The following is a 20,461-nucleotide window of genomic DNA, read 5'->3' as shown; positions in this document are numbered from 1 at the left end:
GTAACCGTGTATTTAATAGCTGAAAACTCGCAAATATTAAATGATTGGTAGGTCCTAAAAAATTAACGGTGATCAACGACCGTCTCATAGTGTAAAAATACCGTTTTTCTGCACCTGTCTTTAAAACCCCCACAGTATCCTTAATAAGAACCATTGCTTTCGATATCCATTCATCCTTTACGGTGAATTTAAACAATTGTATTAATTGTGGTACTGCCTATTTGGGAGTAAGAGTGCATCTTAAGTAAGCGCATTGGGTACGCATAAAAACTGGTAGGTTTGGGCAAAATAGACTACCGAGATATGATAGAGTATGTTTATTATGCAATGCACAGGAAATTGAAAATGAATTTCATTTTGTTATGAGATGTAGTTGTTTCAATGACCTCCGATCAATGTTTATCAAAAAGTGTTTCTTATGTAAAACCTTCATGTTTATATATATATCGCTTTACGCTACATTTAAATGTTTGTGTCACAAACTTGCAATGCAGTTGATATCATGTCAATATATGGTTAGATATAATTATGTTATAACCATAAACCATTCACAGTTTCGTTATATATAAAAATGATAACTATTTAATTATATATATATATATATAATTAAATAGTTATCATTTTTATTTTATTATTATACACAATACTGGCATAGATGAATATTCTCCACAGCTACATAGCTTGACATGCCTTGTTACGTTGACCACATTTATGAACTTTTGTCTACGTTAAATATCTGACAAAATGCTTTATTGCATAAGAAGAGGTAAATTCTGTTCTGTTCTGTATGTTTTGTCTGCTGTAGACTTGCCGTACGCATGTCCGTATATAGTCATCAAATTAGCATGTCTTGTAAATAAATGTTTAAACTCAATTTTAGGTAATACATGTAGTAATGTTTTTAAGGACAAAGATACACTTGCTTTTTGGTACAACACTGGCCTTTATGATCAAGTTTATACTGAATAACAAACGAATACAGTAGTAAGAACTGCAAAGCATTTCTCGTTCCCAAATAGTATACAGGAGGCTGAAACCATTTTAGTACGCAGTATGCATGGCATTTCTAAGATGAACTCGGGAGTGTGGTATGCGGTACGCAGGAACTCAACATTTGGCATTATTCGGTGGGCAGTATTCGGGCAGAAAATAGAGGATTATTCGGTACTCGAAGAGAGAGGTTAAGGATATTACATTTTATTCCGTCATACAGGAAGAGATTTTGATAGAGCAAGTGAAACCGTCACCCGGAAATTACTAGGTCGGGCGGGTTTTTCATCTGGAGATAGTTTTGCTATTGGGATACCCAATGACATTGATAAACCACTTTGTACCAGAAAACAAATGTTTCAAAATTTTCCCCAAACCCTACCTGGTAGTGTGTTTCAATGCACATTTATTGGAAACAGTGACACATTTTTCTAAGAATATTTGCGGTTATAATTCTAACGAAAATTAAGACAGCCAATTGCCGTGAGTGTAAATATGTGCAAAACATGTCAATCATCAATGCTAGTGTAGAGCAGACGGATAATTATAAAGTGCAAGGTAATAATTGATAGCAGCATAGGTCCGTGATAGCAGTTACTGTTTTATTTCACACGCGTTTGGTCCATGGGAAGTAACCCATGCAAGACTGAGTTTTGTGCTATGTGTTGACTGCAACTGTAGAGTCGAAATTGGTAACACTCGTTACTTTTAGCGTGCAGTGCAGTTCAATTTATTGTTCCTGATGCCAGGCCATCTGTTGATATAAATTTAAATCAAACTAACACTTGTTTATTTTATTTAACTATATCACCTGGTTCACCCCCTTATCAACATCAACCCTCAAGAAAACAGCGATTTCATTTTAAAAACGCGCACATGCTGAACCGGAAAACGGATTACATTGGCATAACAACCAGGTAAATAAACAAACAGCAATCAGAGCGTGACGAGCATGTAAAATCACGTGTTTACAGAATTGGACAAGTCAGAGCGACTGGACATCAACAATTGACCGATACTGCGTAATTAACATTATTGTTTAAATAGAGGTAAGTGGACACTTGGTTTTTGTCTTACTTTATTAATATATGAATGGACAATTTACAGGTGTTTCTTAATGTACAGGGCATGCATGTGTTTCAAAGTGCAATGAATATATTAATATATATATGTATGTGTTGATAGGCCATGCTTTATTTTTTCCAATGCACTTATCAAATGAATTGCGTGTAAATTATAAGAAATTCATGTGTTCCCATAATATTAAGCTTCATGTAGAGTACACTATAGTATATGTATATAAAATTTACCGTACAGTATTATACATGTAAGACCAATTAAAGACATGACCGATGGTCAAATTGAAAATGCTTCAAAATCACATGATTGCTTGTTGGAACTTATGAGTCATTACTAGACAGATGTCATACAGAGCTCAAAAGGTTTTGATATATATTGTAAAGAAAAGCGCAGTAAGGCTAGCTGTTTGACAAAATTTAAGCTCAAAATAACACTGTACTAAAACATAAGTTATTATTTGACTCTTGACTTTCTTGAATTGCAGTAGAACCTAACAGCGAACAAGATGTCTACGGAAGTTGAACTTCAAGCTGTCCCCTCTGATACATCTCAAGAGGAGAGGACGTTTGATCAAGTTGAAATTGAACCAACAGAGGAAAACGTTACAGTTGAAGGTGCAGATAATCCTGCATACACAGACACCGAGACGACAGAACAGACAGAGTCAGACTTCACTGTAAGTTACTGCTTGTTGACAGTGATATTATTATATATTTATTTAATTACCTTGGGTAATCGCAGTCTGTGATTGTCAAAATAAAATATGCCAGAATTGTCACCACAAAAAATATTTTAGTTAAACAAAATAATAATATGATTATGTTCATGTATACAGTGTGTTAGATGCAGTTGCATACATGTACATGTACTTGTTGTGTAAGTTTGCCATTTATATACTGGTTTGTAGATTGATTTTAATATTAAATCAAATGGATACCATTTAATTTTATATCTTTCAACTGATTTGTTTAAAGGGACATGCTCATGATTTTGATAGAAATAAAGTGTGGCAAATCATTAGGAGTGTAAGAATTAAGATACCAAAAGCTGGAACCCTTCAGCAAATTATGAATAATACTGAAATATTTTTGAAGACAACAGTTTTAATAAATGTTGGTCACTTATTAACAGGTTTGTTGTTACATGATTTGTTGATTGACATTTATCAGTTAATGTAATCAATGTATTGTTAAAAGGTCAAATTATCCATCACTTTGGTATAAGTCCGGTCGGCCTAGTGGTGAAGGTGCGGTTTTCTAATTTTTTATACTTGACTTAACCGGAGTGGGTTTGCACCCACTAAAACCAAAATACTTCTTTTATACCAGTACTATAGTTGTAAATTTTAATATCATAGAGTAAAATAATGATAAAATAAATGTAACATCAGATGTATTACCAGGACAAACTATCTTTTGGTTCAAAAACATGAGCAAGTCCCTTTAAAAAGTGGAATAAATAAGCCCTGTTATACAAAGGTAAAATATTTTTCCCTTTATATGTTACAGATCCCACCAATGACATTTGTTGATTTCATGCCTCGGTTGATAGAAGAAGCCGCATCAAACGTGGATTCACCAATTTATTCAGAGTTTAGGTATGTTTAGAACCTTTTTTTTTCTTGTTATTTGACATTAAAACTCTTTTGTCACAATGCTGTATACATGAATTGCAAGTTTTGGTGATTATCAACATCATAATAGTTTGAAAGTCATTGAATAATTTGAAGAATAGAATGGTAATCCATATCTTTGTTCTACATTGTGTTTTAAGCAAAAAATAAGATCTAAAATACGTTTCACATATAATTTCCAAATTTCATTTAAATTGTCATGATTCAAAACCTTTCGCACAATTAGTTTGACTTCCAAACAAACTTTCAAAAATACAATTTTTTTTGCATATTTATTTTCAGTTCCAGTTGAACTTCTTGAATAAATAAAATGACATATTGAATGTGAGTTTTACACAACCTTTCATGAATATAAAACATTTCACAGGTTTATTTGGTGTTTCAATAGAATGTCCATTCACTCTTAGTTTTTCTGGTTACAGTTCAGTGATGGAGCAGGTTAACCAATGGTTGAAGGGAAATCCAGACTACCAGGCTATGAAACTGGAATCGTTCACGAAGAAACTCAGTGAAAAAGAGAATGCTCCTGATTTGGAGCAGGTTATGTACCATGAGTCGAGTTATGGCATCAACAAATATGTGAGAGGCCTCAGGTAATGAAACACAAATCTGTATTTAAATATTCTGATTCACAGGTAGAATTCTTTGTTGGACTTCTTTGTTGTTGAGATATCTTATTTTTTTGTGCATCTATACAATTTCATTGTAACAATTATAACTATATGAAAAAAGAACAATATATCTGAATAATATAAAATTCTAAAAACAAAACAAATATTATCAAATAATAAAGGGACTTTTTAAAAAAGAGAAAAGAACCTCAAATAAAAAACAAACAAAAACTACAAAACATACTATATACACTTTATAGAAGAGGTACACTTTATAGAAGAGGTAGACTGAAAAAGGTAGAGGATTGTTCATTTTTTGCAAAGTATTAAATAACCAAAACAGGTTGTATTTAAGACATAACAGATTAAGATATAACAGGTTGTTTCCACAACAAACAATATGTTTAACTACACTAGTGATGACAATTTTAATTATCTAATGATTGTGATGCAGTTTGAACTAGTCAACTAGATACATTCTTTACCGTAAAACAAAAGTCTTCATTCTAAAACCTATTTTATATAACATGATGTATGAAATTGTTATTGATGGTGTTGGTCTAGTGATCATCCTAGTTTCATTAAAACAAAACTAAGTCTTAAATAGAATTGCATATAGCTTTTATATCGTTTACCCCAGATTATGGCTAGCACCTCGCTTGGACACCTCAAGCCCCATACAAGAGATCGGCTACATCACAACCATGCCTGAACCCTCCGAGGGAGAAGCCTCAGACCCGGACAGTATGCTGTCATTGTTCAAGGTGGGAATGTTCAACGCCCGTGCCGTGATGCCAACCTACTGCGGCTACAAGGAAATGATGGACAAACTTAATAAGTTCCTGAAAAAGAAACCTCTTCCTGGTATGTTTAAAGTTTAGATGTTAATATGCTGCAGCAGTGCTATTGTGATTGGTTTATTGTGCAGTGATTTAGTGTAATATCAAAGATTTACATGTTGGTTTGTTAACATGGTAACAGAAAAGCAAAATATCAATCTTGGAGCATGATAGTTTCACTCTCATATGTTCTAACGTACAATCTAACCAAACCTTAAACATGGTTTTTATGTTTGATTTTGTTCTCAATTTTCAGGGTCCGTTCTCAGTATAGAAAATGTGAAGGTCAAGTATGATGAAAATTCCCTTGGGAAGTGTATGGATTCGGAATCAATGTCTTGGGCAGATTGTGGGAAAGACGACCGAATCTACATGTTTGCCATCCGCATTTACTACATCATTGGAAAACCAACCTTTGAAGTTGTCAGTAAGTAATCAGAAGTGGAAGTTACCGGGCCAAGCACTAGTGTAGAAATATGTTCATCAGAAAGACTAATTTGAATGAATAAGAAAGCTTTAAAATAACTCATCTGTTTCATTTGGACTTTCTTATACATGTAAGTTAACCTCAGTACTTTGGTTTACTGACTAGTCACTAATGAAAAAGAAGTATATTCCTCTAGTTTACAAACATAGTGTATATGTATATCATGATTAAAGTTTAAAATCATCATATTGATATATAACAATTTGTCAAAGTTTTTTATACAGCAGATGATAGTTTTGTTTTAAATGAAAAACAGATTTTTGGCACTTATTTTCATTTAGAATTCTTTTTAGAAATCACATAATTAAATAGTTTTATACCGAAAGGATTATGTGATCAAGTTTCAGGTTGAACTGTGTGAATAAGCGTGATAAAGCTCTGATTTCTTCTTCCAGGCTACCATGACGAGGCCCCAGTTTGTCAGAACAACTGGGAGACGATGTCTAAGCTGCGATACTGTCCATTCACAACAGTTGTGCAGAGAGGGAGGGCTTGGCTTAGAAATCAGAAGGTACTAGAAGGGTTGTATATAGACGAGTGATGCTCAAATGATTTATTCATTTATAAATCGGCCTCATATTAGCTCGCAATGATATTGCGAGGCTTGTTTTGAGGAAATACTATATTTGCTGATTTTGATACCATCTGGTGTCTAGTCTCTTTAAGGTTTAGTTGTATTTTGAGTTCTTGATGTCTTTTACAATGAAACTTTATGTATTTTTTCTTTCTATGATTGCAGGGTATCAGAGTTGTGAATATGCAGACAGTGGACGTGTTCTGTGATAGAACCTCGAAAGGTTAGCTTCACATTTAAGTTATATAATCAAACAATTTTCTGTGTATCCATCAAAAAACTTACTGATTGTAGTTGCAAATTGTATAACAGTTATTTCATTGAACTTGGGAGGAGTGTCACTAGCATTTTTCAATATGAGCATTTTTGTCTTTTCATTGATGCTTGTATACATGTACATGTATTTGTTGTGTATTGTGTATTCTTAGGAAAATTTGGCTTTAATTGAAGATAAATTGAGTGTGAAATGGATCATGACTTTATTATTGAGTGATTGAATCCCTACGTTGTGAATTTAAAGTGACATATGAATATTTTTAGGTGAAGCGAGAGTACACCATGACAAAACAGGGTATGTGGAAGCGGCAGGCAAGGATGCCCAATTTGCTAGAGTGCTCAGAATTTTCTATATTGTGGTAAGTTGCTCTAAGTGTAAGTGTGAAAAAGAGGATTCTTTTAAATAGCTTCGTCTGTCTTTTTTAGCTCTTAGAAATAAGTATTACTAAAGATGTCATGGACACATGTCATCATGCTTACGTTTAATGTTGTCCATAACTTTAGAAATATTTATGATATTTACATGCAACTGGTCACATTCATTAAAGGAGAGCTTTAGTGACTCTAACTTAAACCTGGTTCTCTCTTACACTGTACCATGCACTTATTTCTTGCCTGAAGATATTATCATACGGCAAATGCTTTGGTTGCAAATATTTGCAATTATGCATAAAATAGTTTATACAAATACAAAATCTATTTTATTGGAAGTTAAATCCATTTCACATGTTTGTGTACAGCAAGTACATCGGATGTAAGGCAAACAAATATAATTGACTACAAAAACACTTGAAAACTTAAAATAGTGTTTATTAACAAAGGAATGTTTACTTAAAACAGTTGAAAACATCAAACGAAAAAGTCTTCAGAATGGTGGTTGGGCAGCGGGGGTTTTAGTAAATAGTTATTTTAATCCTTAATACAGTTGAAGATGATCAGTTATTGTATTGCTATTTGTAAAAAAACTTAAATAAGATGTCTGCATGTTATCTTTTGATTCGTTTGCACATTTGAATGATGTGATTGGTTAATAGTTTATATTTGATCAATATTGACAAAACAATAAATGTTTCTGATAACCAACCAACCCAAAGAATTTTGCAAGAAGTTTTACACTAAGCTGCAGTAGTCTAAGATGTCTCAGCAATTATGTATGTAATAATCTGGAAACGTTTTGGTGAGATCAACAATTTTTTCTAAAAACATATTCTACTTAACGTTAAATGTTAATACAGTGAGTGATTTACATCTTGCCATGTTTCAGGATCCCAAAAGCTCTGTGTGCCCATATGAGACTGTGAATCTGACGTCCAGGTTGTTCATCCCAACGAGGAGAGGTGACTGGGGCAAGAACTGTGAGACATTCTCCAAAACCATGCAGAGAGTCATCAAGTGGCTTCAGCTTACAAGTATGTGCAGTTTATAAATTCTTCCTTTAATTGAAACAGTTTCATGGCATTTTGGCAATACGGTCCATTTTTCATTGATTAGATAAACAGTGTTGATATTTAAAACACATAGGCAGATATATACATCTCAAAGAATAAATGTTACCCTATCGCAGACTGTTTTGGCATTGTAAAGCTGGCCCCAATATCACAAAAAAACTTAAGTCAACATCACTTTATACGCAGTGAAACATCTATCATGGTAACAAAAAATCACATACCGGGGGCAAGTAATTTTCATTTTTTTTAAATCAGATTCTTTCATAGAATATGTTGATGAAAAAACTAATCAAGATTCAGAAAAAAAATATTCTTCAACAAGAAATGTTATTGAGTATTTATTTTAGTGATTACTCAAGCACTTTTATCATAATGTTCTTCTTTGTGATGAAATGAGTTTTGATTGAGATTTGACTGGAGTATTTTTTTGATGTTTTGGGCAGGTTTTCAAATAGTGGCTGGCGGGCAGGAATTTCTTTTGTTAGGGGAGACATATAGTGACCAAACTTGGTTATAGGAATAATTTTATGTAGACCTTTCATTTTGGGCCACTTCTGTAAAGGGCAAGGCTGCTTTACTAAAATAGAAAAACAGTTGGAACTGAATATCATTAGTCAATGTTGACATATTGTGACCAAACTTGGTATGAAGGAAGAAATTATGGTGACCTTTCTTGGTATTGAGTTTAGGGGCCCTAGGGTCAAGGACAAGGTCACTCTTACCTTAAATAAAAAAATGTCTGGGTTAACAGATTGTGACCAAACTTACTAGGAAGAGTCCCTAGGGTCAAGGTCAATGTCACTGTTACTTAAAATAGAAAAACAGTTGAAACTGAACCTCTTTAGTTACAGTTGATTTATTATACCTAAACCTTGTAACTGTTCTTAAATAGAAACATGCTTTTACTGAGTCATACTATATTGTCAATCATTGTAAACCTTGTTTAGTTGTATTGTGGCATTTCTTGTTGTCTTAGCCATGCAAAACTTTATCCTTGGCTATTACTGAAAAAGGTCTAAGGTGTTTGAATTAAACATGGTGCATATGTTGCCATAGACAATACAAGCATGTACAACAAGGCCAATAACTCTGGTTACAATGATTGTAGAGTAATTTGCCGTTGTTCTAATGAAAGACCAACAACAACACATGAGCATTGGCATTGGCTCTGCATCATTCTTGTTCATTTATAACCATTGTTTGTATTACATTAATATGAAGGACACTAAAAATGGCATATTATTTTTTCAGAGGTTCCGATATTCGGAGTCGAAACAGTGATTCACCCGTTTACCCCTGACAGTTATGGGACTGGTGTTCGGGATGACTCGTCTACGGTCTCACTCATCGCAGCACAAGGAAAATACTTCATCACTACTGTTAGGTATGGAATTTTCATTTTTTATAGGCCCAGACATTGACCAAAATGTTTTTGATTATTATATGTAAAAAAAATGTCATCAGAAGTTAAGATGAGAGAAATAATGTTCATAAATTTTGGCTAAAATGCTTGATTTAAAATACTTTATTTTGCATAAAAGTATTTATGTACTTGGAAATTGAAATATTAAATTGAAAATAGTTTTTAATTGTTTGAGTAACAATGGTATGTCATCACGATCATTTTGATGGCCGTTGGTGAATATTTCTTCATTTCAATGAAAGAATAGTACAAGTTTATCTTACATTTTATTTCAGGCTATATTTCCCCTGTGAATTTGAAGAGCCAGACCCGAAACTTCTGCCCCAGCCTGAGGAGGAGGAGGGATGGTGGGCGTGTACTGTCTCCTAAACCTTTTGTAACCTGAAATCATCTTGGACAATAGCATTTGTGAAATTGATAGTGGGCATGATCTGTCTCCTTACACCTAATTGGTTGTTTTGTATCCTTATTGGACAGCACTATATAGTTGCAAAAATGATACTGTCTCTGAAGTATCATTTGTCAACTAAGAGAATCATCACTATTGATGAATTTAATAAAACATGTTGATATGGGTTAATATTTCTTGATTATTTTTATGTGATCCAAAAGTTCATAAATAGTATGACATTAAAATGAATTTCAGTAAAAGTATCATCAAATTGAATTTAGAAATTATGATTTCACTAGTAATGTTGAAACTGGAATCTCATTTTAGTAAAATCATTGACTGCAATATAGTTGTCAGAAAGACATTTTGGTTAAAAGCATAATATACCGTAATGCACCTGTCAATTGTAACCACGGCCCCCCCCAGGTCCGGGGGTATACCGGAGTTAGCCTGAGAAATGGGCCGTGTTTTTACCTTTCAGATGGCCCCGCAGTGCCGGGTGAATGTGGTGGTTTTGTCTTCGCTTTAAATATAGCGGGGAATAGTCCTTCCCTAGGGTCCCTGGGGTGCAGGGGCATTTGGCGGGGACTTTCCCATGTGTTCGTCTCCACAGGGCAAGAATTTTAGCCGGGGTTGGCTGAACTGAAAGTCAAAGTCCCCGCTATTCCCAAGACCTGGGGGGGGGGGCGTGGTTACAATTAACTGGTGCATAACGTTGCGTTGGAGGGATATTGCAATATGCCTTATACGTTATAGTGTTCATGTAAATGAAAACAATCTTTTTATTCATTTATCAAAAGGCATAATTGTAATTGCTCATTTTCACTCATTTGTTAAAAGATTAATCAAGATATTTACCAAGTAAAATTTGCCTCTGAGAGTATCTATGTGTATCTATTATACACTGTTTTTACACACCAAAATGATAAAATCTATAAAGATTCGCTTGTTCATTGGACTTAGCATGTGATTGAAGGCCCTAGGTAATACTGACATCTATATGTATTGATGTTGTGAACATTTACATGAAGGCTGATTTAAGAAAACAATGTCCATCATTATGCAAAAATAAAATCAGTGATCTAATATTTTCTAGAACATATGTCTGAGATATTAATATTTTCATGTATGAAATACAATTTACATGTGTAGTATTTATAGTTCATTGATGAGTCTTTAAGTGATCATTTTATCGATCATTTGTATTATTTTTGTGTGACGTCTTTTATGTAGTTTGTGTTTACTTGTGGGATAATCAATCATATTGCCTCTAATAGAGGATATTTCATAGGAAGTCAATCAGTACAAAATGGATTAAACAAGTTTTCTAAGTTCAACATGAATTTATATATTTTTTTGTAAAGACTTTTAATAGATATCATATTGAATCACCACGACAGTGATATTCAATTTATAGCTGATTTGATGATTGAAATAAAACGTCGTTATAAGGTGTGCACATTTTCAAAGCTTTTCTTCTATGATGTCACATTATATATATATCAATAATATATTGATGATACAAATCCTTGTATTTAAGAACATTTTGGGTGTAAGAAAAAAATATCATTTAGTAGATATTTCATTATTTATGCAAAGAAACTTTATGGAAAGTTCTTTTCCCCTTATTATTTTGATTGGTGTTTATTTTGATGTGATATTTTGTTACATGATATTAAGTTAAAATGATTCATACTTGTTGATGGCAGTTTGTGCTCAAATATGTTTGTAATGAAAACCATGTCACATATATACACTGAACAATACATATCAATCATTCGTATGTAATGGTTAAAGATTGTTAAAATGCTTACAGAAATAAAAGGTTTGATGTGAAACAGTCGCATAACCATTTATTTTGTGTATGAACATTCTAATACTTTTTTAGTTTTTAGTGGTCTACATTGTATTGTGTAAACTACCAACTTACTTGGCAAGCCACTGTTTACATCAAAAATTAATGATAGCTGACTGCTGATTTACTGAACTAATTGAATGGGAAAACTTGAGAAAAGCTGCCTTCTCATTGGACAAAGTATAATGTTGACCACAAAGGTTAGTATGGAGTATGCAGATTGGTATACTTTTCCTAGACATCAGTTAATTATTCTATTTATTTTCTTATATATTTATTTATATTATTCATATTTTTCTTTCATATTTACTAATGTGATACATTTTCTGAGTTTTTCGCTGCAGTTTTTAAATCTGCATGTTTTTCTACAATTTCTCATTACCATAATCCTTTGTTAAGAAGGTTGTTTTTGTATTGATACACATATACATTCTGACCATTATATGTTTGTTCTTGCACATTACTTTTTCAAAATAAAACATGATGAATGAAAATTAGTTTAAAATGTGCTTTGTTTTATCCTTATGGAGCCTTTGAGTTGAATATGGCTAATTAGAGCTCATTTAGTTATTTTGCTAATTGAAGGTAAGAGAAAATGCCAATATCTGTCTTAATATGATATTGAGTATTTAAATGTAATAAAACTGAGAAACGTGTTGGAGATATAAAAATACTACTAGCGGATTATAAAATACGCTAAAAATGCTTCGTTCCGCACTAGAAAATGTTAAAATCCCACAAAAAACCTGCCAACATTTTAAACTATCTAAATTTCGGTTTTGAAGGAGGAGTTAATGTAAAAAGTTGTGCACCTAAGTTACGCCCGCATAACGCCATATCCTTCAATACCAGAACAATATGGATCAGTTTCAGCGATAGATAATATAGGGCCCATTGTTCAGAACCTTGTTACAGTTAACAAGGTTGTTAAAAGCATCACTTTTAAACGGTGAACTATTTTGCAACATGCTCATATAATTAGATAAAACATGTACATCTCAAACCGGTATCTCGAGCCTTGTTAGAAATACTTCAAAAACTAGTAACAAGTGTGTCCATTTTAGTTCCAGAGGAGAAAATATTTGCAAGTTAACAACGGTGACGTTTACGATATCGTCCGTATTCCCTAACGTCTTCAGACTTAGGCTCCGAAAATTGAATACTTAAATGTTTTGAAATATCTTTAATATGAATAATGTTAAAAAGATTTTTGCCTGCTAATAAAACAGATAATATGAATAGCATACATTATTTTTACCGCCTTTGCCCCCAAAACAGCATTTTTACAACCAAATTAAAACTTTGCTTCCCAAACTAGATTCTGAGACGTAAGTGGAGAAGGAGCCAGTTCAATCGACCCATAGTTCAATAATCTCAAATCTTTTCTAGTGATAGCTGTCATAAATGATTATTATAAAAAGCTACAAGGGTTTTTGGATGTTGCAACAAAACAGAAATAATTATTTAATAAGGAGCGATTGTTTAGAGCTGTTAAAGTTAACAACGTTGTTAAATTCATCGTTGTTAACTTTCAATTATTTACTGCTCTGGAAGTTCCATCGACTTGTGGTCTTGCGGTGTGTTTTTTTACAATATTTGAGACAACTATTTCAGCTGTACATGTTTAGTTTAAATATATGACCACATCATAAAGTATTTCATTCCTATAAGTTAACAACGATGTCGTTTTTCACGTTGTTAATTTAACAAAGACCTGAACAATGAGCATAACGATTTGTATTAGATACATCTTCTTCTTTACCACATTTATCAACACAAACTTGGTGAAATAAAATGTTATATTAAGTATGGAAGAGGAGTATGTGCGTGTAAGTAATATAAAAACATCTATCACTATTCAATATGTTGAATAGCGACCAAGTTTTAGTCCAAATCGATGCATTAAACTTTAGGGATACTGATTAATATTTTCGATTTAGATAACGTGAATGAGTGCTTCAGTTACAGTCATAGTCTTAAAAATGCAAAACTCACACAACCATATCTCTTTCATAAATGAGTCTATTTCACATGGAAATAATACTCAACATGAGTGTAGGACAGGGGCGGACCAATAATTCGACGTTAGAGGGGGCGTAACTTAGTGGCGTAACCTTTTTACTTGTGCCCCTCCCTGAGAGCTGAAATTTATTTAGTTAAACTGTTGGCGGGGCAATTATTTTTTAACAATTTTTAGTTCGAAATTGAGCAATTGAGGCCTATATTATTACTTTTTATTCTATGTTGAAATAAAGGGAGTACTTGGACGATTTCAGGGGGAGGGGGCCGGACCCCCCCCCCCCCCCCACCACGGATCTGCTAGTGTAGGTTCACATTTCGTGATGACCAAAATTTAGTCAATTCTCACTACTAGATCAAACATCAGCGCACACATGGCTGAGAAACAATATCAAGGACGTCATTTCCGAAATGGCATTCATTTTGGATAAAATTTGGCGCGCTTTTCTGAAAAACTAAAAAAAACCTCAATACAATGGTGCTTACTCGGTGAAATGTAGTCCGATCTTACACTGACACAAACAGTTATCCTCTATATAATAACTATTGCGTATATGTGTTTTGTGTGTCTGTTTGTTCGTATGACGAGAGCTAGTAATGCTCAACTCAAAATAAATCTTGTGTTCTGTTCAGTTCAGTTCCGTTATATTTATTATGAAACTCTGTTCTGTATTGTTCTGTTCCGTTATGCTTACTATGAGCCAACATCGCACCTATCCCCGTCAAAACCTCAAGATGACAACTGAATGTCATTAAAGGGCCATATTCGACTTCTTAACATGCTATCAAATAATAATATAACTTTTATGAACATGTAAAACATGCCCGAAAGTGAAAATAAATAAAGAGAAATAATGACATTTATAAATAAAATACTAAAGAGAAACTATGTTCTTTTTATTTCGCCGGCAGTTGGGAAATTGTCAACAGTTTAACAAAATTTGTCAACATGTAGATATGCATTGTTATCGTTTTGAAATCGGAAACATTGCAGTTGTCGGCACTTTTTTGCTTATACAATGTAGATAGTTTGGGCATCGGTAAGCTTTCAAGAAGCCTAACACCATTCATATGTTTGTTTTATGTTATGTAAACAATTTAACTCGCCAAAGACAAATGAGCAAGCCAAAGCCGACTATGCACCTTTAACGTTTTATGAAACACAATTCACGCAAGCGTTGACGTTTGACGTAGAGCTGTACGTGTATCGTTGTCTGCCATTAACGTTAACGTATAATCATTCACCGAAGAGTGTTGATCAGAGGTTATTTGAGTTTTCTTGGAATATTATTAAATGTAAGTTCTTTCAGATAAATGATTAAAAACTGAACATTACAACAAATGATAACATTTGCAAAATTGAGTTTTTATTTTATTTTATTCAATGAAATTATTATTCGTCTTTGTTTAGTTTCATCATATTAATTGAGAAATAGTTTCACATCATTATCAACAACAACACAGCATACATGCTATACATGTAAATAAAACATAGGATTGGAAAACAAGCGTAAAAGACACTTGGATAAATCCTCTTATGGCACAGAATTACATTGTACCTGAAATGTCATGGCGTGTTGATATCATTAAAGTTAATAGAAACGTGACTATTTCTGAAACCAGTATGGATAGAAGAGAAAGAAGCGTAATGATTAATTTGTCATTATCATACTATCTGCATTATGTTAAAATTAAGGATTACTATTGACATTAAATATTTTTTTATAATAGCATTATTGTTGTGTCACACAGTGCCTTTGCGTACTTGTTATTATTGACTGCATCTGATATATAGAATTATTATACCAGCGAATACAGGTAAATATTGATGTTCACAAGTGATTAGAATAAGAATTGTGAGCATCTGAAACTATTTTTCACTGTTCATAAAAATTATTTGTATCGAAAACCGCCATTTTATAAACGAAACTAACATTTATTTCGATGTTCAACTTTGAATATTTTAAACTGTTTTTCTTGTGCCTTCCAGTAATTTTTTTTTCCACAATACCGACACCACGGCTTCAAAACTACCGTGATCTTTATCTTAAAAAAATACAACTGGCGGTCATATGTTGGACAATACATGAATACAGTCATTTTAAACTATCTATCTGTCAGTACTCATGCAGACGAACGTATCATTTATCTACAATACGGCACATAGGTAATATGGACGCTTCAACATATACAAAACAGAGCTTCATCAATGACAGCTTGTCATGATCTTCATTCTGAACCCAATTGTGTCATAAATAATGAGTGAAAACGGACATGCAGGCACTAGAAAAGAGATAAATGTTGCATGCTCGTCATGTATGAATTAATACGAAGCTAAAACTTAAGATTTCAAAATGCTCGGTCGAATTTTATGTTATATAATCTGAAATGTTCAAAATATCATTTTATGGAAAATAAAAACACATAGAATTGTGAGTATGCCTTAATTTGAATTGAATACGTATGTTTTGATTTGTACTCTTAGACTATGTAAAAAATCAAAAACAATCTGGGGCGTTATTCATAGAGCATCTTAAGTCATTTCCTTTCTTAAGTCAACATCTTATGTTAAGTATCTCACTTATCGATTGATTAAATAACTTTATAGTATCTGAAATACTATATTGTAATTGATTTGATGAAAAATAAACTTCTTTCATGTTAAAAACACTTATACTTTTCTTTTAATTTGACTGTGCAAAAAAATAGGAAATTGACGCATAAGAAATGACTTAAAGCTGCACTCTCACAGATGGAACATTTTAACAACATTTTTGTTTTGTCTTGAAACGAGCCAATTTATGCGAAAATGCATGGTAACCAGTGATATAAGACTGCAAACAAAAAATCTGATAGCAGATTATCATATTTAAGTTAAGTAAACCGGAAGTAACGCTTTAAGCCATAAAACATTAATTTTTGAACAGTTATATGAAAATCTGCGACCTGATCTTTTGTCAGCAGTCTTATATCACTTGTTTGCAGATATTTTCGCAAAAAATAGCTCATTCCAAGACAAAAAATGTTGTCAAAACGGTAAATCTGTAAGAGTGCAGCTTTAAGATTTTTTTATGAATACCGGCCAAGTTGAATTAATTGTTTGATAACTACAACTATTGAGGACAATTGTTTCAAGGTTAAAGTTCCCTTGTTGAATCTCGTCGCTGCAGTTAAATTGTCCCAGGGTGCCAGTCATATGGCAGTATTTGGACTTGTGTTGATCTAGTCTTGCGGATTAGTATACACTAGTTATATGTCCGACCGTCAAGAACAGAGAATCAAATCCGTTAAAAATCATCAAAGATCAAAGGCCGTGGCAAAAGTTAGGAAAATTGTGATTACTGTCATATATTGACCTACAAATGTATATGACACTTGAGATTGTTGTTTAAGAAACTTAAATACTTTGTTTCAAGGCACTTTGTGTTTATTTTCGACGGGATTGAGACCTAACGAACATATATGGCAAGGCCAAATGTGAGGACCACTTGCCGTTAATCATGTACATATAACACACAGATGGCCAAAGATTCCCTGCCAGTTAAATATACGTTTATAATAATTATGTTCATTGGTCGTTATTCAAAGTCATGACGCCATCTCGCATAGGCTGCCAGAACGGGATAAGTGTGTTGAAACATCGATAAAATATGTGTTTAATTTGCATTTATGATTTTTTTTGCGCTTCAATAAAAAAGATATACATTTGTAAACTGATGTAAGTAAATAACGCTACAATTGCTTTAGTAAAGCTGTATTTGATAACCAACACACCAACATTTACTTATATAAATAACATATTAAACAGCAATCCTGTTGAATAAAATTATGCAGAAAGTCACAAATTAATCACAATGCTGTAAGGTGAAATTCAGTTTTAATTGATTGCCGCCACCGAAACGGTTATATTGCAATATGCAGTTACGCGCGTTGCATTCATGACAACGCCTGTTTACGCGCAGTCTCTTGTCAGGATTGGAGATATTAAATCGTGATACATCACTAATTATCACGAAACGCCATCGGCGAGCACGATTGTCGGCCGCCCACTGACGTCAACTTCACGGTGACGCCACGCGAGTATCATGTCACGATAGGTCTCGTGCAGCGTATTCCCCGCTCTAAAAGCCGATTTCTCATTGTATGGCGGTTGATTATCCTTCCTTTGGAACATCGACGTTGAATGCGCTGTAACAAACCGATCGCGGAGATGACGTGTACATATGATATTGCCCTGGCGATCTGACGTCAAGCGTGGTGCACCTGATTTTGGCCTGTCTAACACACTCCCTGTTTCATTTATCCGCTGAACTAAGCGTGACATTTTCGAACGAGACACGTTAAAACGTCTATCGGCGGATTTTTGTGTACATCACCACTATAGCATTGTCAAAATTCTAGCACGGTTTTCATTACTTAGTCTAGCTATCATAAATTAATAAGAGAAGCACAACTTTTCCAAAAATCGTTTTGTGAATCATTGTTCGGGTATACATGTGCCATTTTAGTGATCAATAAAAAAATAACGTCCTTTCTTCACAGGTTGTTGGAATGAGACACCACCACCGACTATTTGCCACTGTCTGTTGCGTCACATTCACGGTACTGTTCGTCTGTCTGTACGATGTCTATGTGAACGACCTGAGGTCACCGAGTCAATGGCCCGCGTCACTTCGATTGGACAAGCATCAGCGCAAGTTTAATAAAACTGAAGTTAAAAGCAAGAGTTATGGTACAGTTCTGTTTCATACTTGTGTATTGAACAGTTAATGTTGTGAATCTTCCCTCGGTTGGTATAAATTGAGATAACAATGATAAATATAAACTAGTACTGAATGCGACCAAACTTTACTAATTAAACTGAAAAAAGAAATGCACGAAATGCTTGTTTTGTTCAGATTTACCAGTATTGCTGCACATGAACTAATCTACCACACAACTGTGCAGCGAGACGATGCATCATTTAATTTTTGCTGCATAAATAGTGTATTAATTGCCCATTTGTTTATTTAGTGCTTGTATTCATTCACGCAATTTCCGCTGTCTTACTATTAACAAAGTACATGTTTACATGCGGAATATAGAAACGATGTGACCGCTACTCATTTTAAACAATAACAACATATAAAAGAACACGTGATGAATTGTTTATACAATGAAACAAGAGCCAATATGTATTTTTGTCAGAAAGTAATGTTTTGCATGTTTTTAACAAAATCTCTGACAGTGCTATTGCTCATGTCGTGATATGCGTCATATACGTACAGAACCAACAGTAATATTGATACTTGTGTTGTCATATCATTAAGACTGTTTTGATGCCTTATTAGAATCATATGTCTCTTAAAATCTGATTATGTATAAAATGTATTATATATGTGTTAAATTTCAGAATCTACCAACAAAACAATTCGCGCTCAACGTCATCTATCAGCAAACAACTTAAAAAGAAGAACATCCACAGAAATTCCCATCATTCCTACAACTTCCGGTTTCGTAGTAAGGTCACGTGCTCATATCGTTATCATCGCATCATACATGCGCAGTGGGTCCACTTTGACTGGTCACCTTATGCAGCATTTTCCGAAGACGTTCTATGTGTATGAGCCTTTCCACGCCCTTCATATAAGATCAAGAGAAGGGAAAACTGTCACCTATTTAAATGGAACACAAAAGTATGACAATTTTGTTTCTTACGGAAAATCCCAATGCCCATGTTCTGAATGTAAAATGGGAGTAATGTTCGTTCTATGTATTTGTTCATATGTTTTAACGAGTTAAAAGACACCATACCTCACAACCATAACACTGCATGTTTATTGAAACTAATAGTATTGACCGATTCATGTATGGTCTATATATTTGCAGGGCTGTGGGTGCAAACGTCCTGGATAACAGACAGCTAATGCGGGATGAGCTCATGAAATGGCTTGATTGTCGCTTAGAAGAACTCGACGCTTATTCTCTTGCTGACAAATTCCATTTAGAATTCAGTACTTCAATGAGAAAATTTGCAAAGTGTTGGCAGGAAAAACGAAAAACAATCAAGAGTCTAAGGAATTGTTTGCCTGTAGCTAAGAAATTGTGTGAAGAGGCCACGACAAGATTGTTCAAATTTATTCGGATACCTTTGGATTTAATTGAATCTGTATTTGAGGAATATCCTAATCTCCAAGTGATTCATTTGTTACGTGATCCAAGAGCTGTGTTAAGGTCACAGGTTAAAGTTAAGAAAATCACGTGGGCGCAAATACCACAAAAGGCACGTGAACATTGCACTCGCATCTCAGATGATTTGGCAAGTACTTTTACCATGCATAACCAATATCCGGATAGAGTTAAAATTTTGCTCTATGAGAGGTTAGCCGAAAATCCATTAGACGTATCGAGCAAAATGTATACATTCATTAACAAACCCATGTACAAGACATTAGTGAAATATATTGAGAAAATTACCAAGCAAAGGGCAAGTGCTGCCAGTGGTTCTTTCGGAGTGTTAAGTGTGAATTCCACGAGGACAGCCTACTCGTGGAGAGACGAGCTAAATATAACAAGTATTCAAACTATAGACACATATTGTGGAGAAATATATTCAAAGCTCGGTTACCTAAAATTTTCAAACGAAAAAGATGCTAAGGATCACAATCTTCCAACATTGAGGGCGCCAGATTTTAATGACATCTTTATATAAAACAAGTTGATAATACGAGTAGGAATATTTATAAGTAATAAAAGGCCACTGCCCTCCCCCCCCAAAAAAAACAACAACCAGAGAGTAATGCCCCCCCCCCCCAAAAAAAAAAAAAACAACAACCAGAGAGTAATGATAATAATA

General features: G+C 33.7%; 2 protein-coding genes across 3 annotated transcripts; both read left to right on the top strand.

Moving 5' to 3' along the window:
* The first annotated feature begins 1,829 nt into the window (after positions 1–1,829).
* On the top strand, positions 1,830–12,104 carry LOC128222938 (uncharacterized). Its single transcript, XM_052932129.1, has 12 exons — positions 1,830–2,039; positions 2,555–2,746; positions 3,579–3,667; positions 4,126–4,296; positions 4,955–5,178; positions 5,410–5,580; positions 6,036–6,151; positions 6,380–6,437; positions 6,755–6,849; positions 7,755–7,899; positions 9,190–9,322; positions 9,637–12,104. The coding sequence occupies exons 2-12, from the start codon at positions 2,576–2,578 to the stop codon at positions 9,728–9,730; spliced, it is 1,467 nt and encodes a 488-aa protein (XP_052788089.1). The 5' UTR covers positions 1,830–2,039; positions 2,555–2,575; the 3' UTR covers positions 9,731–12,104.
* A 2,694-nt stretch (positions 12,105–14,798) lies between these two features.
* Positions 14,799–20,376, top strand: LOC128224651 (carbohydrate sulfotransferase 5-like). 2 transcript variants are annotated; one of them, XM_052934579.1, is made up of 4 exons: positions 14,799–14,922; positions 18,169–18,358; positions 19,019–19,301; positions 19,495–20,376. In XM_052934579.1, exons 2-4 carry the CDS (start codon positions 18,178–18,180, stop codon positions 20,315–20,317), a joined length of 1,287 nt encoding a protein of 428 aa, XP_052790539.1. In that variant the 5' UTR covers positions 14,799–14,922; positions 18,169–18,177; the 3' UTR covers positions 20,318–20,376. The 2 variants fall into 2 exon arrangements, with proteins under 2 accessions (XP_052790539.1, XP_052790540.1); XM_052934580.1 differs by lacking the exon at positions 14,799–14,922 and adding an exon at positions 15,975–16,058.
* The last annotated feature ends 85 nt before the right edge of the window (positions 20,377–20,461 follow it).

The sequence above is a fragment of the Mya arenaria genome, chromosome 17 (genome assembly GCF_026914265.1).
Source record: "Mya arenaria isolate MELC-2E11 chromosome 17, ASM2691426v1".
In the NCBI taxonomy this organism is placed as follows: Eukaryota; Metazoa; Mollusca; class Bivalvia; order Myida; family Myidae; genus Mya; species Mya arenaria.
This window is presented reverse-complemented; position numbering and strand designations above follow the sequence as displayed.

Excerpts from the sequence above, each read along its gene's own strand:
- LOC128222938 (XM_052932129.1), top strand. The coding sequence starts at position 2,576 with ATGTCTACGGAAGTTGAACTTCAAGCTGTCCCCTCTGATACATCTCAA. Across the intron at positions 5,581-6,035 it reads ACCAACCTTTGAAGTTGTCA|GCTACCATGACGAGGCCCCA; the intron begins GTAAGTAATCAG and ends TTCTTCTTCCAG. Across the intron at positions 6,438-6,754 it reads CTGTGATAGAACCTCGAAAG|GTGAAGCGAGAGTACACCAT; the intron begins GTTAGCTTCACA and ends GAATATTTTTAG.
- LOC128224651 (XM_052934579.1), top strand. The coding sequence starts at position 18,178 with ATGAGACACCACCACCGACTATTTGCCACTGTCTGTTGCGTCACATTC. Across the intron at positions 18,359-19,018 it reads AGTTAAAAGCAAGAGTTATG|AATCTACCAACAAAACAATT; the intron begins GTACAGTTCTGT and ends GTTAAATTTCAG. Across the intron at positions 19,302-19,494 it reads TATTTAAATGGAACACAAAA|GGCTGTGGGTGCAAACGTCC; the intron begins GTATGACAATTT and ends ATATATTTGCAG.